Source organism: Falco biarmicus, chromosome 20 (assembly GCF_023638135.1).
Source record: "Falco biarmicus isolate bFalBia1 chromosome 20, bFalBia1.pri, whole genome shotgun sequence".
NCBI classification, from domain to species: domain Eukaryota; kingdom Metazoa; phylum Chordata; class Aves; order Falconiformes; family Falconidae; genus Falco; species Falco biarmicus.
In genome coordinates this window covers 2,724,316-2,746,895 of record NC_079307.1, presented here as the reverse complement: position 1 = coordinate 2,746,895, position 22,580 = coordinate 2,724,316, and the positions used below count along the sequence as shown (strand labels likewise).

At 61.5% G+C, this 22,580-nt stretch overlaps 1 protein-coding gene across 6 annotated transcripts in view; it reads left to right on the top strand.

Annotated features, from left to right (window-relative positions):
* Window positions 1-4,163: 4,163 nt before the first annotated feature.
* Window positions 4,164-22,580, top strand: part of IGSF9B (immunoglobulin superfamily member 9B) — a 39,747-nt gene continuing 21,330 nt past the window's right edge. For 5 of the 6 annotated variants that reach the window (XR_008819148.1, XM_056322869.1, XM_056322868.1 and 2 more), the window contains exons 1-9: window positions 4,164-4,448; window positions 12,068-12,265; window positions 13,377-13,523; window positions 15,030-15,181; window positions 16,339-16,456; window positions 17,288-17,429; window positions 17,538-17,683; window positions 20,099-20,241; window positions 21,107-21,247. Coding sequence is in view for 5 of the 6 variants with exons in the window: in XM_056322869.1 (XP_056178844.1) it covers window positions 4,385-4,448; window positions 12,068-12,265; window positions 13,377-13,523; window positions 15,030-15,181; window positions 16,339-16,456; window positions 17,288-17,429; window positions 17,538-17,683; window positions 20,099-20,241; window positions 21,107-21,247 (1,251 nt within the window). In the remaining variant the exon portion in view is untranslated. Of the gene's footprint in view, window positions 4,449-12,067; window positions 12,266-13,376; window positions 13,524-15,029; window positions 15,182-16,338; window positions 16,457-16,940; window positions 17,046-17,287; window positions 17,430-17,537; window positions 17,684-20,098; window positions 20,242-21,106; window positions 21,248-22,580 lie in introns of those variants that run through there. The other variant, XM_056322872.1, reaches the window with a different exon arrangement.

The window sequence follows — 22,580 nt, the reverse complement described above, 5'->3', positions numbered from 1 at the left end:
ACCCCTTTCCAGCAGCAAGTATTTTTGCTGCCCTGTGTGAAGGATGAACCAGAACCCTGCAGCTCTGAGTGCTGAAAATCCCCGAATTCCCAGCCTGTACTTGTAGCTCATTCCTGCTTCTGTTGTGCCGATATCCAGACTTAAACCTCTGTCCCTGCTTCCAAGAGCCAAGTCCCAGGGAGCTGGCAGCAGCTTGACTGGGGCAGCATCTCTCCCAAACAACCACACGAAGGATGGGGAGAGCCGCATCCCCTGAGCCTCTTGCTCCTGTGCTAATCTGAGGACTCCTGCCTCATCTGTCAGAGTTTCAAAAAAAAAAAAAAAAAAACCAAACCAAAAAGCAATGGCATTTTTATCCTTCTTGTTAGGCAGAGTGGTAAATTTATCGCTGGGCAGTTGTCAAGTGACTCAGCTGTGCCTGGAAGGCTGTGCTCTCTATGGCTGCACCATGGGGCAGAGGGCAAGGGTAGTTTCACCGAGCCATGGTCTGCAATGATTCCCACCCCCTCCCCTTTCTGTCCCTTTTTGAGCTGGGGGTGCCACAGGGATCCCCGGATCAGCATCACGAAAGATGGATACAGCTCAGGCCAGCGAAACACTGCTCCACCTTGGAAAGTGGAAGGATTGACCTGCGGGGTGGGAAGGTGCCGGCTCCAGGGCTGCCTGCATCCCATGGGAGCTGCATCGCTGTGCCCTGCGGGGACAGGGATGGGTCGGGGGGTTGTGTGTGTCTGGGGCATGCGTGGCTTATCCAGCTCTGGCCCATTCCCTGGCAGCTCCTGTTTCAGCATGGAAGGCTGCCTGCCTGCCTCCCACGTGATGGGCAGGAGGTGGCCGTGGCCGAGGACCTGGGTGCTCCTCACCTTGCCGTGCCGCCTGCTGCCTTCACCCGCTCCCGGCTCTGCCACCGCAGACTGACGTGAAAGTACACGGAGTGCCCTGTTCATGTAAATAAACCCAGCTATAAATAGAGAGGGAGAGAAGTGTGAAAACAGTGGGGAATGGATTTCATAAAACCAGCAAATTAGTCTGGAGAAACAAGGGTGTGAACCAGCAGCCTTGCTCCAACTTGAGCCCAGATTTCCAGTTTCTGGAGGGATGCTGGGGGGGCCCTGTGCTGTGCTTGGCTTGGGATGAATGCGCCGGGAGTGGGGCTGGGTCCTCCCCATCTAACCATGGGCTTCCAGTGCCTCCTGCCTTGGCTTGTGTTGGTGTAGGTGGCATCAACACCCTTCTTTTTTTTTTTTTTTTTTTCCCTCTGAACTTGTGGAAGAGCCCGCTAAAGACATGAAGATGATCTGGCTGGTAGCATGGACCAGGATATATTGCCTCTGCCCAGATGGGCGAGGATGGATGGAGCTCTGCCAGCCCTGGGCTTGCTCCCTCGCGGGCAGTAGGTGATGGCTGGGATCTTTTGGGTGCTTTGAAGCCAGCAGGACCGGAGCGGGGAGGGTGCTGGCCAAAGGGTTCTGCCCTCCCGGGCTACTGCAAACCTGACTTTCAGGAAACAGGCTGGACCGCCCCGATGCGGAAAGCAGCTTAAACCCCGGCGCAGGGGCCATCCTTGGCTCTGCCAGCCCCGCCAACCCACCTCGCAGATTTGCAAGCTTTCACTTTGGGCCTCAGGACTGAGCGCTGAGTCAGACTTTTATGAGGTCTTGGATTCTGCTAGGGAAGCAAACTGCCCGGGAGCTGGCGTGAGCTGGGGCTGGGCAGGGGGATGCTCTCCTTCATCCCCGTGCTGCCCACCGGCTCTCACCTCACGCCCGGGGCTGTGCCAATGCCTGACCCCCAAGAAGCGTAATAGCGGGCAGAAGGTGCGGGATGCTCCTCAAACACCCTCTGCAAGGGTTGGGGGTTTGCCTCTTCCCGGGAGGCGCGTGGGCAGAGGTGGGGAGGTCTGCAGCTGCTCAGACCTCGCAGTGGGGAGCTCGCCCAACGGTGCGGGCAAGGGGAAGATGGTGAGCGCTGGGGACAAAATGGTGTGCCACTCTCTCCGTGCAAGCCTGTCCCCTCCCGGGCTGCCTGTCATCTCGGGGGAAGTGCAGTGGCCCATTTCTCCTGCTGGCATGCTCCTCGGGGAGCGAGCCCAGCTGTTTCCCCATCTGGCATCACCGGAGGTGTTTGCAGGGAGGAGAGGTGGGCTGGGATGGGAGAGCACAGGGGGACTCTCTGTTTTCCACCTCTTCTCCATTGGAGTGACCCCGATTCTCTCTTCAAATGGAGGGGTGTGCCCAGCAGGGCAGGCAGCAGGGACAGGGTGACGGGGAACTGTCACAGGGTGCAGGGACGGGGGCAAGCAGAGCGGAGTGGGAGCAGGGGGAGGTGACACACGTGGTGCAGGGAGGCAGGAGGGGGTGGTACAGCTGGTGCAAGGGGTGGCAGTGGCACCAAGCCAGCGCTGGATGTGAGGTGGCAGGTGAGTATGACACCAGGCTATGGCAGGTGGTGAGGAGGTGACTGAGAGGTGCATGGTCCTGGCAGAGATGAAAGCAAGCTGGTGCAGGGGGCAGGTGGCACGGCTGATGCAGGGTGGTGGGGTGACGATCCTGAACCTCTGCTGGGGGCACGGATGGTGGCGGGGATGTTACCCCGAGCTGATGCCTGAATGAAACTTTGATGTACAAGGTCACAGTGTCACCAAGCAGGTGACAAGCATGTCACCCCAAGGTGGTGCAGGGTGGCAGGGACAGATGGCACAGCTCATGTTGGTTGGGGTGGTGCAGAGCTGGTGCAGGGGGCAGGTGGCTCAGCCCATGGTAGGGAGGTGGGTAACCCTGCGAGGGTGCAAAGTGGCATTGGCATGTCAGAGGGGTGGCATGTGGCAGCAGGGACAGGTGGTAGAGGTGGGGACTGGGACCTCCCATCCACTGTGCCAGGCAGGTGGCACATCTGGGGACAGGAAGGTGACGCGGAGCCGGCGCAGGGGCACATCTGGGGACAGGGAAGTGACGCTGAGCCGGTGCCGGGGACATGTCTGGGGACAGGGAGGTGACGCTGCACAGGTGCAGGGGCACATCTGGGGACAGGGAGGTGACACTTAGCCGGTGCAGAGGAACATCTGGGGACAGGAAGGTGACGCTGTGCAGGTGCAGGGGCACATCTGGGGACAGGGAGATGACGCTGCACAGGTGCAGGGGCACATCTGGGGACAGGAAGGTGACGCTGTGCAGGTGCAGGGGCACATTTGGGGACAGGGAGGTGACACTTAGCCGGCGCAGGGGCACATCTGGGGACGGGAAGGTGACGCTGCGCAGGTGCAGGGGCACATCTGGGGACAGGGAGGTGACACTTAGCTGGCGCAGGGGCACATCTGGGGACAGGGAGGTGACGCTGAGCCGGCGCAGGGGCACATCTGGGGACAGGGAGGTGACACTTAGCTGGCACAGGAGCACATCTGGGGACAGGGAGGTGACGCTGAGCCGGTGCCGGGGACACGTCTGGGGACAGGGAGGTGACGCTGCACAGGTGCAGGGGCACATCTGGGGACAGGGAGGTGACACTTAGCCGGCGCAGGGGCACATCTGGGGACAGGGAGGTGACGCTGAGCCGGCACAGGAGCACATCTGGGGACAGGGAGGTGACGCTGAGCCGGTGCCGGGGACATGTCTGGGGACAGGGAGGTGACGCTGCACAGGTGCAGGGGCACATCTGGGGACAGGGAGGTGACACTTGGCTGGCACAGGAGCACATCTGCGGACAGGGAGGTGACGCTGAGCCGGTGCCGGGGACACGTCTGGGGACAGGGAGGTGACGCTGCGCAGGTGCAGGGGCACATCTGGGGACAGGGAGGTGACACTTAGCCGGCGCAGGGGCACATCTGGGGACGGGAAGGTGACGCTGCGCAGGTGCAGGGGCACATCTGGAGGCCGGGTGGAGCCGCTGCAGCAGGGCGGGTGGCAGAGCCGGCCGGGAGGTGACCGGCCGGCGGAGGTGACCCCAAGCCGCGCCGCGCCGAGCCGAGCCGCGCCGATCCGGCGCACCGCCCGCCGCTCCCGGCAGTGCGCATGATACTGCGGCGCAGGGGCCCCGTGCGCGCCAACCCACCTTGAAACGGGCCCGGGCCGCTCCGCCGGCCAATCACCGCCCACTCCGCCGGGGCGCGGCCAATGGGCGGCGGGCGGGGGCGGCACCGAGCCGCTAAAGGGCGCAGGCTAGGCTGCACCCCGCACCGTGCGGCGGAGGGCAGGTGCGGCGCGGCGGCGGCATGGGCGCGGGCATGGGCGCAGCGGCGGCGGGCGGCGGCCGGCCCTGAGCCGCCCCTCCGGCCCGGCCAGCCCCGCGACGGCCCGGGGAGCCGTGCCCCGGCCCGGCCAGCCCTGCCCCGCCCCGGCCGGGCCGCCCGGCGGGCGGAAGATGCTGCGCACCGGAGGCCGGTAGTACTATGATTTGGTATGTGGCCGCTTTGGTAGCAAGTGTGCTCGGTGCCCGCGGGCTGCCCGTGCAAGGTGAGTGGGGGGCCGCGGGGGTCGCAACGGGGTTGGGTGGGGGGGTCCTCCGGGCTCGGCGGGGCGGCGGCGGGGCTTCCCTGCGTGCAGAGCATCCCCCCCCCCCCCCCCCCCGCCGCCGGTGTCCGGGACGTGCATGCCGCGGGCGGGGGGCGTGCGGCGCGGGGCTGGCGGCGGGAGGGGGCCGGGGGGGGCGGTGCGCTGCGGCTCCGGAGGGGCTTGTGCCGGGGCTGGGGGGGGGGGGGGGCTGAGCGCTGCCCGTGGCCCCGGGGGGGCTGCAGCCAGGCGCCCGCTGTGTCTTTATTCCCTGCTGCAGGGGGAATAGAAAAAAAAACCAAAGGGAAATACAAGCTAATAAAAAGATAATGTAATAAATAATAATAATAATAAATTAGGCTAATAAATAATAATACTAAAAAGCCGCATCTTCCCCAGGCGCGCAGCGGTTTTTGCAGTGACCTCCCAAAGGGCAGCGGCTGCGACTCGGGAAGTTGGGGAGGCAGGAGCTGGTGCGGGAGGCTGGGCAATTCCCTCGGGAACAGGCAGCCGGTGCCGGCCCTGGCGGGGGGCACGCCTGGGGCCTGGGGGCGGCCAGGTGTCCCTTGCTCCCCGATGTCACCCCCCGGGCTGGGGGAAGCAGCGAGGGATGCAGGCGGCGTTTGCCCTTCCCTGCAAGGGTAGCCCGGCTGGGCAAGGAGAACTGCAGGAGGGATTCGGTGCCTTCCCTGCAGCTCCCCGGCTGTGCCCGTGTCCTCCTGGCTGTGGGTTTGGGGGTGACTTTGCCCCCCTCCACCCCCTCCCTGCTGCCTGGATGGGGGGCTACCCTCCTTCCCCTCGCCACTGCAGGCTGGCTGCTGTGCTGGGGTAAACTGAGGCACAGGGTTGTCCAAGGTCAGGAGGGAGACAGCGGCAGGGAATAACCCTGATTTTCCTATTCTGGCTTCTTTTCCTTCAGCTGCCAGCCCCCTCCCTCCCCCCCAGCCATCCCTGCAGGTAGGGGGGGGCTGCCTGCCGCTGCTGCAGCACCCGCTCCCATCTCTGCTGCTGGTACCTCGCTGGGCACAGGGTGGTCCCTTCCCAGGAGCTGCTCCCTGGGTGTCCCCGAGCCCTACCCGTGGGGATGCGGTGGCTGCCGACAGCGAGCGATGCCTGGCTGGCAGCCACCACCGCTCCCCTCCCCGGGGCGTGGGGGAACACCGCCTCAGAGGGAGGGGGCACCTCGGCAGCCCCCCCCCCCCCCCCATCACAGCGTTTCTCAAGTGTGTGGGGTCACATCTGCACCCTGCTATGGTCCCTTGGCATCCCTGCCTGGTAGCTGGCTCCTCAGAGGTGAGGGGGGCCAGGATGAGGCTGCTTTTTTTTGAGGGGGGGGCCCCCTCTTGCTGCTCAGCTGCAGCTGGCCGCTGCCTGCCTGAAATGCATCCTGCGGCGTGGAGAGGCGGTGGTTTGCAGCAGCGGTTTGTAGAGGGGTCTTCTGCCCGGGAGAGGAGCAGAGCAGCAAGCTCAGTGTCTTGGGAACTTGGGAATACCCTAGAGCCACTGGGATGGGGCTCCGGAATTGATGCCAGGGTGGGTGGGTGCCGGGAAGCCCAGGCGCGGGGGTGCTGCGCGTACGGAGCAGAGCAGCGCGTACGTGATGAATGAGTGCGCCGTGAGTAATGCGTGGGTGGGCGCTGGGCGAGGGGGCGCTGCAGCCTGCGGGGGGGGGGTGGGGGGGGTGATGCTGCGTGGGGATGGGGAGCCCCGGCTGCTGCAGCCCCTCGGTCACAGCGCTGGCCTCCCCTGGGGGGGGGGTGTGTGTCACCCCACATCGCTTGGGGACAGGGCTTTGGAGCGGGGCAGGGGCTTGCCATGTGTGATGGCCTCGCCGCGGATTTCCCCCTTGCCGTGGCCTTCCTCCCACCCCCTTCTTCCTTGCCGAGCTGGGCTGCGATGCCACGGCGCAGGCCCTGGGCAGCCTCTGGCCTGGCCTGGCGCTCTGAGGGCTTTCCAGGCGTTAATCGGCTCAGAGAGGGAAGGAGGGTGCGTTATCCCTCTTACGGTGTGGGGGAGTAGAGCCGGGACGTGACCGCGACGGGAGTGGGTGTTGGAGGAGGGATCCGGCCTCCTGGCGTTCCCGGTGACGCTGAGGGGCTTTTCCTCCCTCTCCCACGAGCGTGACGTGGCATCACACGGCGACCGGGGATGCTTGTGGATCCAGCAGGCGCGGTTTGCAGAGGGAGGACTTGGCTTTGCCAGCCCCGGGCGAGGGCTCCCATCAAAGCGGTTTGCCCCGACACCGCGGCAGGTGACACTGGCGGTGTTGACCTTGGCTGGTCGGAGCAGCTCGCTGTGCTGGTGCTGCGTTCCCTACTCGCTCCCAGCATGGAGCTGTTGCATGCAAGAGCTGGTGCCTCTTCGGCGGTGGAGGGGTTTGGACCAGCAGCCGCCCGGCTTTGGCACATGCGGCTTTGGCCCCGCTCTCCTCTGGCAAGGGGATGGTTTGGCATTGGGAGCAGCCAAAGGGTTGGCCCAACTCCCTTTTCCATCCTTCCCTGGAGGATTTCTGCTCCTCTGGACCTGTTGGGAGCGCGCATGGCAGGGAGGGATGCGTGTGTCCCAGTCATTGACTTGGCTTGCCGGAGGGCTTTTGTGGTGATGCTTTCCTGCCTCGGTTGCCTTTTGACTTGGAAGATGCTTCGGTGGTGATGGGTGGACCCTGCAAGTTCCTCTCCGCGGAGCTGTGGCAGGATGGGCTAGCTCCCGTTCGCCTCCCATCCTCAGTCTTGGAGGTCACGGCTTCAGGCTGGAAGAGCAGCCCTGCAGATGGGTGAGCAGCAGGTCCAGCTCTGTGCCGTGCCGATGGAGAAGTCCTTCCCTCTCCCTTCCCCTGCGGTAGGCATCTCCGGAGCTGGGGGCCCTGAGCGACCAGCTGGCCTTCGGGAAAAGGACTCCCTTCCTCCTGCTTCACGATGGAGAGGCTGGCGTTGGTGGGAGGGCTGCCTGAGCCAGGAACAGCGTGATTCAGGAGCTGCTGGCGGGCAGCTCGGAGTGCTGCCTGCATCCCAGTTGCCAGTCGGAAGGCTGTGAAGGCATCGGAGTGGTACATGCCACTTCTTGGGGAAGGCGATGCGGGCAGCCTGCTGCTGGTGCCATGTGGGTCTGGATGCGCTGGGCTGGGGGGCACAGCATCCTGGTAGTGCTCTCCAGGTCCAGGACACCGCCCCGCCCCCCCCCCCCCCCCCCCCCCCGGAGCCGTTTTGGCTCCAGCCTCCCCCCACTGCAGCTGCTCACTCGGCCCCGTGGTGCATGGAGGGGGCTCATGGGGAGCGTGCAGGGAGCTGCTGGTTGTTGCTGGGAGATGATGGCTCCTGTGAGGTGTCTGCTGTGTGGCACATGGAGATGCTCTACGCCAGGCCGGTGGCATTTAGAGGGAGTGGGGCACCAGGGACACCCTGATGGGAGTGGGGTGACCGTGGGGAAGTAGTTTTCTGGCATGCTTCATGTCTGTGCCCCTGTGAGCACTGACCTGTGCTAGCACACGTGCTTGCTGAGCTGCCACCCAGTCGGGCATGGTCCCACCTGTGTCATTTTGGGGAGTGGGGACCCACCGTGGTGGGCAGGGGGCTGCTGTGGGGCAGCAGCCCAGCCAGGCTTGCTCTCCTGGGGGTGCCAGGGCGGCTGCCTGCCTGTGGGGGGGTGGTGGTGGAGGTCCCCAGGACACCCCTTGTCCCCAGGGATGGGTTTCAAAGTCACCATCTTGCCGTGAACAAGGCGCCGAGCCACCCCTCGCAGCTAATCCTGCTCCTCCGCTGGCCCTGCATGACCTTGAGGCATGTCACTTGACCTGCGCGTTGCCCTCCATCCATCTGGAAAATCGGGTTTAAAACGCAGGAATTGTGCTGAAAGCCCAGATGCTGCTTTCCAGCTGGGGGAGGGGGTGAGGACTGTTCTCCCGGTCCCAGGGGCTTCCCCTCTGCCGGGGGACAGGCAGATGCTCTCGGGGGGCTGCGGGTACCCCTTTAGCAGCCCAGGTCCCTGCAGCAAGTAGTTCCCGTCCCCCACCCTGGGCTGCGATCGCTGCCCACCTTGTTTTGTGGCTGCGGCTGCCTGCTCCCCTTCCCTGCTGGCCTCCATATGCCATGCTGGTGGCCTTGTCCTCGGAGATCCCAGCCGTATCCTGCCTCCGCTGATGTGAGCGGGATGTGTCAGAGCAGATCTCGTCTCCACTCGGCAGGGAGGAGAGGTCCACAAGCTCAGGGCCCTGCACCCGCTTCCTCAGCCCTCCCCATGGGGGGACGGGGATGGGGGAGCGCGGGGGGTTGGGGGGAGCCTTGCAAGCAGACAGTGGTGCCTCTGTGCCTGTTAGCAGGCTGCAGGGTGATGGTGGGTCAGGATGGGATCCCCCTTCTGACCCTGGGGCATGGGTGCCCGCCGTGCCGGGCAGGACAGCATTCCCGGGCGTTACATCTTTTGGAACCTGCTCTGCTCCGGCCACGTCCATACCACGAAGCATCTGCGGGGAAGGGTCCTGCTTCAGCGAGTGCACCCGAGGTGCTGGATACCACCAGCTTCACTGAGTCCTGTGTTGCTTTACGTCTCCCCTCTTGGGATGGGAGGAACTGGATGCCCGCAGCCGGGCGAGGGTCTTCCCAGCCTTGTCATTGCCGTCGCGGGGAGCCCGGCGTTGGCACAGTCTCTACGCAGCAGCAGCCTTCCCTCCTCTCCCTTTGGGATGCTGTTCAACTCCACCTCCGCATCTTGTATTCTTGCCTCCTGGCACACAGCGTGCTTTTATTTTTCCTGGATCTGCTTGGATGATGAAGCCTGTTGATTACTTGTTTTTCTTTACGAGGCATCCCCCAGCTTTGTGCGAGCTCCCGCACCGAGGGGGATTTGGGGTTCGCATCGCTGATGTTGACCCTATTTCCAACCTGCAGGTTAAGCCTTGAAACCCCTCTGAACTTGGCTGGGAAAATCAAGTGGGTTTAAAAATACCCTGTCTGTTTGTGCTCTGTTTCTTCTGGTGTCTGCGGGTTGTTTTCAAGCGTTTTCCCACAAATGTGGGGGTGAGAAATGCTTCTTTAAATGGAGAGCTGCGGTCTCCATTGCTTGCATGCCTTCAGCGGCCAGGACTGGGAAGGAAAACCTGGTTGGGGCTGGGAAGTTGGGGAGAGCGAAGGTGGGGTCTCTAAAACATCTCCCTACTGCTTTCCTGCTGCCTGTGGAAGCCGGGACAGGAGGGCACGGGGGCCGGTGGCAGGGTGGGTGGCAGCTGGGGAGAGCCGGGGGCCGGTTAGCCACCGTGGCTGCCAGTCGGCCATGCGCGTGGGGAGGTGATGCTCAGCCGTGCGTACAATTCCCCACCGGCCTTGCGATCAGACACCGGCACTGCGAGCTGCCGGGGCTGACCTATTTTCCTACACCCGGGCAGCCCTGGCCAGGCGTGGGTCCGGCAGAGTGGCTGGCTCGTCACCACCCTGGGGACATCACCCACTGGTTTGCTGGGGAGCCAGGCGGGGTGTAGGTCTGCGAGTGTGACTCCCCAGCACCCGTCCCTGGGACGTCTGGGTGTCCTCCTGGGTGGTGTGCTTCTCCAGCTGGGCAAGCGTCAGCATCCCAGGCTCCGTTTGGCATTGAGGAGCTGAAAACCAAGACCCACCTTAGTACCCCAGGAGCTGGTGGGCTGGGGCAGGCAGGGGGCTCGGGGAGGGGCTGGGTGCTGCCCCCTCCATCCTCTGCTGCTGGTGGGAAGCAAGAACATCCTTTGAAGGCGGTGAGGTGCTGGGGACCCACTCGCTCGGGCAAGGCGGGTGGGGAAGCGCGCGTCCTTGGATGCTCTTGAGCAGCACGTGACAGCTGCTGTCCCTGATCGGCGCAGGAGGGCTGTGGGCAGGGAGGGGGGTTCCCAGCCCCGCAGCACAGCCCCGCTGGATGAGCGCAGCGGGGTTGGGACAGGTCCTCGCGGTTCTTTGCCGGGGTGGCAGGGGAGGGGTGACACACCATCCCTGCTGACAGGGTGCGAACGCCTGAGCTCATTGGTGATGCAGCGATAACGAGGGATGGAGAGGTGCAAGTGTGTTGTCAGGGCGGTGCAAAGTGGGGGGGTAGGAGCTGGGGGTGTGTGTGCATGCACATTGCACGTGTGTGCAGATGGCACGTGTGTGCGCAGCAATTCCCCCTGCCTGGATGGGGTCCAGGCAGGTACGTGGCCATGCAGGACCCCCATAGCGGGGCCGGGTGCCTGCAGCGGGTGTGCAGTGCAGCGTCTGCTCCTTGCAGATGGTTCGCAGCTTTGCACCCCAGCATCGCCCTTCCCCCTTGCCCCCAGGCAGCCCTCCAGCCCTCCCCGTCAAGCAGCCACCAGCCAGCCCCGTGCCTGGCTCTCTGGCCGTGTGGAGCCCGAGGATGCCTGGCTGGTCATCAGGCTGTGCTTCTCTACAGTGTCAGGGGAGGGGGGGTTTGGCTACGGCCGGGGCTGCTGGCCCCTTCCTATGGGGTCACTGGGCTGGCAAGCCCGTTGGGGTGTCACAGCGCGGGCCTCTTGCCGGTACACACTTGTGCCGGAGCCAAAAATAGCCGGTGATGCTGGGCTCGCGGCGGGGAAGCGGTGATGTCACCCGCCGCCAATCACCGGCGGCCCCGAAGAGCAGCGCGGAGGAGTGGGAACGTGCTTCCCCGAGCATCCCTCTCCCAGCATCCCTCCCCGAGCATCCCTCTCCCAGCATCCCCCCGGAGCAGGCGGTGGCTGCGTGTGCCAGGAAAAGAGGGGCTTTTTGATGGGATGGGAGATGTGAGGCTGAAGCCTTTGCCTGCGGTTTGGGGGACATCCCCCCCCCCCCCCCCCCCCGCCCAACCTTGGCTTCCCCCCACCCTGGGTTTCCCTCTCCCTTTCTGAAAGCTGTGCTGAGGATGCAGCTTTGCTGCTGATGGCGAGAGCAGGATGACGCCAGGCTGCAGCTGAGCAGGGAGGCGCAGCCAGGGTGGAGCAGCGCCTTCGTCTGAGACCAAAGCCCTGTTTAATTACCCCAGCCAGGGCCGGGCGGGAGGAGCAGGGTGCCAGACTTGATGCACAGGTCGCAGCCGGGTTTCAGGCCTGGGGCTCTCAGGGATGCCTGAGGATGAGGATGGGCTGCCCTTGGGTGGGACGGCTCCTGTGGGAAAGCCAGATCCCCAGGCTGGCACACCAGAGCTGTGGGCTGGTGGTTGTGCTCACCAGAGGCTGTGGGGGCACAAGCAGGACTGTAAAAGCAGCCTTCTCCCTGTGCCAGGGATGCCGGGCAGCCCTGATGGCCCTGCTAGGTGGGGAGCCACACTGGCCATGCTGCACTGAGAGCAGGGGGTCTCCAAGACCCCTACAGGGGCTCTGGGCACCACCCTTGTCCTGGTGTGGAGGGCAGCGGCCATCCCCAAGCAGTGGGGGCTGGTGGCCGCTGTCCTGAGTCTTGGGGTGGCCCTGGAGCTGAGTGGAGGGGCTTGAGGATTTCCCCTTGGTTTTGGGGCAGGGGAGACCCTGGGGCTGTCCTCAGTGGGGGCAGGCATCACCTCTGCTGTGGGTCTCCCAGGGGTCCTGGTCCTCCGACTAACACAGGGGTCTGGTGGCGGGATCAGCCACAGTTTCTTCCTTCGCCCCCTTGCAGGTGCCCTCGGCTCGAGGGAGGAGCCCGAGTTTGTGACCGCTCGCGCTGGCGAGAGCGTGATCCTGGGATGCGACGTGATCCACCCGCTCACAGGGCAGCCCCCTCCCTATGTCGTGGAGTGGTTCAAGTTTGGCGTCCCCATCCCCATCTTCATCAAGTTTGGGTTTTACCCTCCCCATGTCGACCCAGAGTATGCCGGTGAGTCGGGGGGATGCGGGTGTACGAGGGGGGTGCATGCTGGGTCCCAGCTGCTGGCACAGCCTGGGATGCATGGTTCTGCTCCATCCGCTCCTCCGTCGGAAACCACGCAGGCTTTGCCTCTCGTTGCTCCGCTTTCCAACCAGTTGGTTTTAATTAAGCAGCAGTGCTAGGAAGCCAGCTGGGCTGCGTGGGATGGGAGCAAGCGAGGCAGAGAAACCCAGGGTGATGCGTGGTGGCGGCGGGTGGCTGCTGCCACTGCTGCGCTCTGGAGCAGCTGTGAGCTTCTGGAGGGATGGTGGGGATGGAGCCAGGGCCACGTGCTGGGTAGAGGTGGCAGGTTGGAGCTGCAGAGCCCGTGTGGCTGGTGGCCAGCATGCCACCTGTCCCATGTGGCCAGTGACCTCTGGTGAGGTCTCTGAGCTGGGGACCAGCCCTGAGGAGGTTGGTGTGGTGGAACAGACCCATTTCAATATGCCATTCCCTGGAGAGCACTGTCGTGGGGACCTTCCCTGGGTCTTGCCCTGCTTCCAGGGTCTGCAGGGCTTCCTCTGCCCAGATTCTTCCCCTGAGGAGTGCTGTGGCGGGGAGGATGGCAGCAGTTGAGCCTGGGCTGAGCCTTGCTAAACTCAGCTCATGAATGAGAGATGCCAGATCCTGGTGGCCACTGCACTGGGGCGGAGATTGGGGATGCTTTGATGCTGGTCCAGTTTCCTGGGCTGTGCACAGGGTCAGCTCAGGGCCATCCTGCTTTTTGGGAGGCTCCCAGGCCGGGAAAAGCTTTGGGGCACGCTTGCTTGCCGGCTGTACCGCTGCCAGCCCCTGGCTGGGAGCAGAAGGCCGGTGTCGCTGTGGGCAGACACCACTCGAGGCACCTTGCCTGGCTGCGGCAGCTTGCTCTGCCCTCCTGAGACGGGCGAGCGCATGGCTGGCTGGCTACAACCGGCCGCACCGGACCCAAATCTGGGAAAAATGGGAGACTGTCCCGTCCCAGCGCTGCTGCAGCTGCTTGGTACCCGCGGCAGGCTGGAGCATCCCTCGCAGCGATGCGCTGGGGGGGCCGGTGCAGCACTGGGGGGCCACGGCGCTGATGGCTGTGCTCTCCCCCCAGGCCGGGCCAGCCTGCACGACAAAGCCTCCCTGCGCATTGAGCAGGTCCGCTCTGAGGACCAGGGCTGGTACGAGTGCAAAGTGCTCATGCTGGACCAGCAGTACGACACCTTCCACAACGGCAGCTGGGTCCATCTCACGGTCAACGGTGAGCTGGGCAGGGCGGGCGGGGGGCTGTGGCATCGCCGGGGGGTCACCTGCTGTGCTGAAACGGGTTTCCCTTTTGATTTCTGGTGGATGCAGGACCTCGATGCTATCTGCGCCTCGCAGACAAGCAAGCCCGAAGCCATCCAGGCTGACTGTGCTCCAGCTGGGGCGTGACTTGGAAAGGGACAAACTTTTATTAGGGATTCTGCAGTTTTAATTACGGGGAGCTTGTTTAAAGGAGAGACATCAAGAAATGGGGTTGGGAACGCATCTCCTCTTAACAAACAGATCAGAAAATCAAATCTTTGTTTTCCTGAAATTGAGATTTACTCAAATTACTTCTTCATTTTATTAAGGCTGCATATTAAACTAATTAGCAAATTGTCATTCTCCACATCAGGAGAGGTCTTTATTTTTAGCCCAGCAGCAGGGCTGTGCCTCTCCTGCTGCAGTGGGGTGGCTGGAGAGGAGATGTGGGCACCGGCAGCTCCTTGCTGGTCTTGCCTGACCTTGAGCAATTAATTTAACCTTTCGGGGGGGAAGGCTGGGCTGCGCGTGGAGCAGAGCCACCTAATTGAGCCCAATTAGCGAGCGGGAGCTTTGCAAGCGGGGCCGTGCAGCACAGCAGCCCTGTCCCTACCTGCCTGCCTTCCTCCTGGCTGCTAATGAGCTCGAAGGGCTTGGGGAGGAGGGCGAGGGGGAAGCGAGAGGAGGAGGATGGTGCCTGCTTCGCCTCCACCACGTGCCCAGATCCTGCAAAATGCCAGCCCAAGGGGCTGGAATTGGCTGTCGGTGCCCCAGGTGCCCGGTCCCTACCTGGGCTCAACCCTTTTTGCAAAATGGGGCGCTTTCGGGGGTTTATGCAGCACGGGGCATGCAGGGGCTTGATAACAAAATAATAACCATAATCCTCCCACCATGAGGGGAAGGCTTTCAGGGGGAAGGCTGTGGCTTTCCCCCGGTGCATTACAACACTTCATTTTTCTTAGGGGAAAACAGAAATAATTCGGGGAGCAACAAAATATATTTATTTTTTTTTTCCCCGAGCAGATTAAATTGCCAACCTGTCTTCCTCTAAAGTGGGCTTTAACAACTGCTGGTAATTAGGGGCGGGCTGTAATCCTGCCAGCCTCTTTAATCAGGAAGGAGCCTTTCGATCTGCACTGCGGTGTTTTCCCATGTTTTGACAATAGCAAGTTAATGTGCGGGGGGGGGGGGGGGGGGGGGGGGCGGGGGGGATGGGGGATGTGGTGCCGTGCTCTGGAGCTTTGGGTGGGAGAGGGGACAGCACCAGGGTGTGATGTGGCAGGGAGGGGCTGCCTTTGGTGGGTATCCCCAGGGACGACACCCACCATCTCCCCTCTCATCCCCCTGCGCCTTTGGGATGATCCCAGCCCCACCGTGGGGATGTGCAGTGTGTCCCGTGTTTGTAGGGCAGCCCCCCCCCCACCCCCCACAGTGGCCAGGGGTGAAACGGGGGGTCACAGTGGTGTCCCCTGTCCCGCAGCTCCCCCCACCTTCACGGAGACGCCGCCGCAGTACGTAGAGGCGAAGGAGGGCAGCAGCGTCACCTTGACCTGCATGGCGTTCGGGAACCCCAAGCCCATCGTCACCTGGCTGAAAGAGGGAGACCTTTTGGGTGCCAATGGCAAGTACCAGGTAGGTGGGTGGGTGGTGGGGGCTGACAGAGGCTGCCCGGGGGCTCCCGGTCACCCCGCCGGCGGGGATGGTACTGATGGGACCACGGCGGCGGCAGCTCTGCCGTGCCTGGAGCCGGGCGTGCTTTCTCAGCACTTCTCGCTGAGATGCCCGTTCCCCACCGCATCTCTTCTGAGCAGCAGCTTCTAACGCTGCCCACCCTTGGGCGCGGGGTACAGACCCCCCCGGGCGTTCAGGGCAGCCCTGTTCCCGCACCCGAGCTGCTCCCTGGGGACTCTTGTCCTGGGGGCCAGCTGCTGTGCTGGCTCCTGGAGATGGGGTGGGGGCTGGAACCGGGGGATGCGGTGTCCCCGGGCAGGGATGGATGCAGGGGGTGGGGGTTTAGGTAGGGAGGATTTCCCACCCCTCCCCTCCCCCAGCCTCCAGGACCCTCTTTGTATCCCAGAGGCTCCTGGGCAGAGATTCCCCCCTGAGCTGTAATTGGTAAATCAGGCATTGGAATCGGCGCAGGCACTAATGAGAGTAATTAGGAATCATTTGTTACTAATTGAAATAGAAGGATGAGGCAGAATGAGGTGGGGGGGAAAGCCTGGCTGGGAGCAGGGCTCCCTGTGTGTGTGGGTGCTGCTACCCCGAGGGTGACTCTCCCTTGCCCATCCTTCCTCTGCTGCATCCCCGAGCCGCTCCGGCAGCTTTGTGGTGGCCCTGCAGGGAGGGCGGTGGCGGAGCTGGGCTCTCCCCTTCCCTCGTACCCTACCCCAGCAGTGAAGCTGGTCCCTGGGGAGCAGGGGATGCTCTGGCGAGGCATCCTGCTCCTTGTGAAACGCTGATGATGCCGGGGCGCTTGGTAGGAGCAGTTTGGAGTCTGCTGCCTGCCAGTCACTTCTGCGGGAGATGAATACATTGCGAGGGTTATTTATTTATTTTATTTTATTTTTTTCCCTTCCCCTTGGCGTCAAGCAGCAACGCGTGTGTTGGTTTATTAATATCTGAAGTCTTGCAGAGCGGGGAAACCCGTTTCTCATCTGGCCCTAAAAGCGCTGGCAGCTCTCCGTTGTGGGAAGCAGGGAGGGAGGGAGGATGCTGAGCTGGAGCTAGGGCGCAGCCCTCCTGGGGGTCCCTGCCCACGCTCCAGGGTCTTCCCTTGTCATCCCCAGGTGAGCGACGGGAGCCTTACGGTGCTCTCCGTCAGCCGGGAGGACAGGGGTGCCTACACCTGCCGGGCGTACAGCATCCAGGGGGAGGCTGTGCACACCACGCGCCTGCTCGTTCAAGGTGAGCTCTTCCAGCCCGGCTCCTCCTTGGCCACTGGCATCCCGAGGGGACTCCGAGGGGGTGACTCCACGGAGCGCAGGGCTCCCCACAGTGCCACCCCCACAGTGACCCGCAAGCCTTGCGGGCTCAGCATCGTGCCGGCTGCCCCGTGGCCGTGGCTCCACATCCCATGCCAGAGGAATCCACTTAATTGGGGCACCGTGGTGAAGCGGCCGTGCCGATGAACAGCCAGGCCCCGACGGCAGCTCTTTTTTTTTTTTTTTCAGGAAGCGGGCAAAAGATTGAGGCTGTCACAAAGTGCCTTGTCAGATCGCAGTGATGCATGGCAGGCCTCCCGCTCCTTGCTCCCTCTTTTATTAAATAAATCTTTAATTAGGTCAACAGCTACCGGTGGAGAGAGGAACACGGGGTGTCCTCTGCTCTGCTTTTGCCGCTGTGGCGAGCTGCGGACGCTCGCTGCCGGCTCCCGGCAGTTTGCTGCTTTTCCCCCTGGATTTTTCCCGCGGGTGGTGCGATCCTGGAAAAGTGCTCGGGATGAAGGGAGGCATGAGATCACGTGCCCTGGGAGCAGCAGAGCTGTGCGATGCGGGTGCGGGACCCCCTCTCCAAAGCCGTGGAGATCAGGGGAGGGGGTTGGGAAGAATGGGGCCCACCGTGCTCCTCGAGGTCAGCCCCTGTGCCCTGTGGTCCCGGGGGACTGGGGGCAGCTCTGCCCCGGAGCCCACCAGCAGCTCCCAGCCAACGATGCTGTGATGGAGCTGAACCTGAGCAACCTTTGTGGGGACAGCTGCACTGGTTGGTGGGGGTGACGCTTTCCTCTCCTCCCTCCAGGACCTCCCTTTATTGTTTCCCCTCCGGAGAACATCACGGTCAACATCTCCCAGGATGCGCTCTTCACCTGCCAAGCTGAGGCATACCCCGGGAACCTCACCTACCTGTGGTACTGGGAGGAGGAGAACGTCTACTTCAAGAAGTGAGTTTGCAGCTGACGAGGCAGCATGTCCTCCTCTTCCTCCTGCTCCCAGCAGGGTGGGCATTGCCCCCCGTCTCCCCGTCATCCTCATCCCCTCTTCTCCCACAGCGACCTGAAGTTGAGGGTGCGAATCCTGATTGACGGGACGCTGATCATTTTCCGTGTCAAGCCAGAAGATGCTGGAAAATACACCTGTATCCCCAGCAACAGCCTGGGCCGCTCGCCATCTGCCTCTGCCTACCTGACAGTGCAGTGTGAGTGTGGGCAGCGGGGCCCGATCCTGAGGGATGGGGCTGGGATTGATAATACCTGGCTCTGAGGCAGCCCCAGAGGCTCTGTGCTCCCCTTAGAATACTGGGAGGCTCGGGTTGATGGGACAGCAGCCGTTGGGTGAGCATGTGGTCATCCTCAGCAAAGGGCTGAGAGCATCCTACGTGTGCCTGTAGGGTGCAGGCAGCAAGAAAGCAAAACAGCCTGAGCATCCTGGGCAGCACCGCTCCAGCAGGACCAGCGTCCACCTTGGGTCCAAGTGGGTTTTGACTAGGTGGACATCTTCCCAGCCCTGCTGCCGACACGCTGTCCTCATCAGCTGTGTCGCGTTGGGCAGGGAAACACCAGATCGGGGCTCTCCATCTCTACTACCTGCTTGTGTTTTTTGGTATTTATTGTGGGGGCTTGTTCCCGCAGCACGGTTTTTCTGTGAGCTCGGTAGCTTTGCGTGTCAATTTTTCAGGCGGTAACTGATCTAAACAAGCGGAGGAGAAGGGGCTGTAGCAGGAGTGTCGCTTCCCACGCTTGTTCTCTTGGGCTCCCCAGGCGGTAATGGGTAGTGTGGCATTCGACAGTAATGGCCTCAATTGCTGCTGCTCGCAATTGCAATATTGCTCCGCTGTAAAAGACTGCGGTGGTTTTATTTTATAATGAAAGACAGGCTTGAAGAGAGTGGGCTCGCAACTTGGGTTTTGAAGGCTGCCTTAGAGCTGCTGCCTGTAGAGCCGGTGCTGGGAAGTGGGAAGTCCCGGGGCGGCGGGGAGCCCTGATGGGAAGGGCTGGTGGGTCCGATCGCTTCCCTGTTGGGGCTGGATGAAAGGGCAGGGGGACGGTGTGGCTGTGCCCAGGCAGAGGCGTGATGCAGGGCTTGGATGTGCCTGGCTTGGGAAAGCTGCAGCCTCAGGCCGTTACATCTGCCCTGCCGCTAATCCAGGACCACTTGTCAAGGCTGATAGCTGTTAAAAATAGCTCTAATGGCAGGAAAAACCCGTGTTTGGACAATCTGCTGTTCAGCTGGCCCCACAAGGCTTCAGCGCAAGGAGATGTGCTTGGCCTTTTGTGCTGCCAAACCCTGTTCCTCTGGAGCAAACCTTCTCAAAACTGACACCTGGGGGGGGGGGAGGCTGCCCACCCACCGAAGCAGCTGGCGGACGGGAACGTGGCTCTGGGTCATTAGTGAGCCGGGCTGGCCCCCAGCCAGTGACCTAGTAGTGAAAGGCTCGATCCCATTACCCTCTCTGGCGCTGCCAGAGCCCTTGATTACATTTCCTAAGAGGTGGAGTTAAGCAGAGGGGGGCAAAGCCCGCTCCATATGCGGCACTTGGCAATCTGGGTTACGGTGCCATTGCCGGGGGCGCACGGTTTTGGGGAGTGGCTGAGCTTATGCGTTTCAGCAGGGAGGGAGCCGAGCTCCCAAACTTGGTTGCTTTTGCTCCCAGAAAGCAATAAGGAGAGGGCACCTCTGCATCCTCCATCCCTTCCTCCCGAACACCTTACCTTTATGCCCGGCTTTGCGCTTTTGCATCAGCAGTGCAGGGATGCTGCACCCCCAAAAAATTGCCTTCATCCCTTAATGCAGCGTAAGCCCTGTCAGGATTTTCCCATAACCTCGCGCTGCCGGCGTCTAGACGAGATTGTAGAAATACTCGCTCTTCTTATTAAAAGTAACTTTTTTTTAAAAAGCTGCTTATTAAAGAAAGTCTAGATTCTCTCCAACCCACTCGCACTTAATTAAAAAGCTCTTAGAAGCACTGTTAATGACACATTCTAGACTGGAGGATTGCGAGACGCCTCTCTGCGTGGGTGGTGCAGCGCAGGGGGGGTTAGGTACATATTTTAAGCTTTTTGCATCCTGTTGGAAAGGGTGGAGGTGGCTGATGCTCAACGCGACCCAGCCTCGATGAGGCTACGAATACAAACAGACAGGAGGTAAAGGGTTCGCCGCAGCTCGGCCATGGATGCATTCTCCCATCTCAGTTGCTGCATTCAGTGGGTTTTAAAGCTGAGGAGTCAAAGTAGTTTTCGTTGCTGGTGTGCAAAAGCCACCAGGGCCGGCGCCTTGCACGTGTCCTGCAGGCTGAGCGTGGTGGAGCAGCTTGGGCTTCAGCAGGGTGCAGGTCGGTATGGATGTGGGAGCAGCTGTATTCGATGTTTCTTCTTAAAGGCAACTTCTAATGAGCCCCAGGTAGGAACACCCTGGGCATGAGTAAAGCCTCCCAGAAATGCCAGGTATTACAGCGGATTTGTGTGTAGCAAGCCTGGAGATAACAGCCTGCGGGAGCCAGGGTGGGGGTTGGGTTTGGAATTCATTAGAAAAGCAATGTAGGTCCTCTGAAGCCAGGTGGTGGGGGAGAGGTAGGCTCTGTCCCCGTGCTAATGCGCTGCTGCTGCTCTCCCAGATCCTGCCCGCGTGGTGAACATGCCCCCTGTCATCTACGTTCCCATCGGGATACACGGATACATCCGCTGCCCGGTCGAGGCAGAGCCCCCAGTCACGCTGGTCAAGTGGAACAAAGACGGACGTCCCCTGCGAATCGAGAAGGTAACGAAGCCCCTGGAGAGGGATGTGTGGGGGCACGGAGGGGGTTTGGCCCTCACATCCTCTGCAAACACCAGTGAGCATCACCGGGCAGCCTGCAGGTCCAGCCTGCCCGTCAGTGGCCAAGTCCCATGGGCGGGAGGATGCTTTTCCTTATCAGCTGTGGACAGTCGCTTCGGGTTCTTGCGCGGAGCCCAGGGTGCGTGTAGACACGCTGTCTGCATCTCTCAGACCTAATGCCTGCTTCCCCCTAAAGTCACCTCCTGATGGACCTGGTGTTTTTTTTTCCAATGGCACCTGATGGTTAAAAGGGTCTTCTAACAAGTCTCTTGTCTTCCTATAATCACGGTTTGATAGTCTGAGCAAGGATATTAGCCATTAAATATTTAAAGCAAACGCTCAGTATTTGAAATTTTTTTTGCTTAAATATTAACGATCCAAGGTTTAAATGGAATTAAAACTTGTTGCTGCTGTGGGGGTTCCTGGCCCTTGGTGCCCTCAGCCCCTTGGGTGAGGTTGTCTCCTGGTGCCACCAGGGTGAGTTTTACTGGGAGCGTGATAGAATCTGATGTTAAATATTTTGGGCTACTTGAGGAAGGCTGGCAGCGTGCAGGGAGGAGAGCAGCAGCCAGATAAACCTGGACGTCGCCGGGTGCGTGCAGGGTAGGGTAACCCTTCCCGGGAGGGCTGGTCTTGCCCATGTTTCCTCTCCCTGCAGTTGAGGAGATGGCTTGGATGGGAATCGACTTGGGCATCTCCCGGGGATGTGACAGCCGCCCTGGACGTAGGTGGGGGGCTGGGCTGAAGGGGAAATAATAAGCCGTGGTGGGTGTAGGATAAGTCAGCTCTCTCGTTCTCGCTGCCGCAGTATTCTGGCTGGAACCTGCTGGAAGACGGGTCGATCCGGATAGAGGAGGCAACTGAAGATGCTCTCGGCACTTACACCTGTGTGCCTTATAACGCCCTGGGTACGATGGGCCAGTCTCCCCCTGCCCGACTGGTACTGAAGGTAACTTGCCTGCTAAAATCCTTGCTCTGCAGCCGGCATGTTTGCAGTGAGTAGTGTCCTCTGGTGCCAGGAGGAGCTCCCGGGGCTGTGCGGGGTGCTGGAGTCCCAGGCCAGGCGGTGTGAATGCGTGTGCGCTTTGCAGAGGTATCTTGCGCTGTAGATGGGCTTTTTTGAACACGGTTTTTGCAGCGTGCATGTCGCTCACCCTGCCTGCCTGTTCAGCGCAGCGCTGCAGGGGTGGATGAAGGGATGGGGTTTTTTTCTTCTTTTTCCCCGTGCTGCTTATTTGGTGGTTAACTCTGTGCAGAAATTCAGGTTTTACTTTGCTTTTCTGAGCGCTTCTCTAAGCAAAGAGCTCAGGAAGGGCTCCGTGCCCCCAGAGTTGTCCAGTTTCCCACCAACGTTACTGACCTTAGTAAGGACCTGTCACCTTTTGCTCTGAGCCTCATCTCTCTTACTTGTGCTGAGCAAAGTGAACGCGGGCCCTCGTGAGCATCCTTGAAGGCGACTCGCAGAGGTTGAGTGTGAAGGTGCATCTGGGCTGTGGTCAGCGGTGTGCTTCCCACCAGGACAGGCAAACCCTGAGTGCACCCTGCCTGGCACAGGGGAAGGATCCTGCTGGAGCAGCAGCACGGGTTTTGGCACAGGCTGGGCCCGCAGCCAGTGTATGATGAGTATAAGGCTATGGTAGTGCTGGACCAGGGCAGTTTGAGGAAACATGTCCCTGGGATGGCGTTTTTGCCGTCGAAAGGCTTAGCCCTGCTGGCCCGGGCTTGGGTTCACAGAGGGTTTTAATAAATGGATGATGTGAGCTCTAGAGATGCTCCGTGTGCTCTTGCAGTGTGCGGAGCCCGAGGCACGCTGGGCTCCCAGTGCAGTTCCCAGTGTGGCTGTGGTGGGAGCTGCTGCCTCTCCCTTCCCGGAACAAAAAGTCCTGTGCTTGTGAGCGGCGGTGATTCATGGTGTCTGGCTGAGGTTTACATGATAATGCTTTGTATATCGTAGACACACGTATCTGCTAAGGCGGCTGCGGAGTCAATGAAATCAGGTTGATGTCTGGTGTCACGTGGGTGGGTTTTTTTCCTGTTTACCTCCTTAAAACTGAAGTAAGATGCTCTAGTGTAGTGGCTCTTTGGAGAACACTTCCCTCTGGCTGTATGGTGTGGTTTGGTGTGCTGTAGAGCCTCCTTAGTGCACGCTTTCTGCCACGGCTTTCCTTGCCATGCCTCAACCTTACCCCGACCGGTGATTTGTTTTGGAGAGGGGCTGCTTTTGGTGGTGGGGCTGCCGCTTGCGCGCGGGGAGACTTGGCACGGGTTGACGCTCCTTGCCT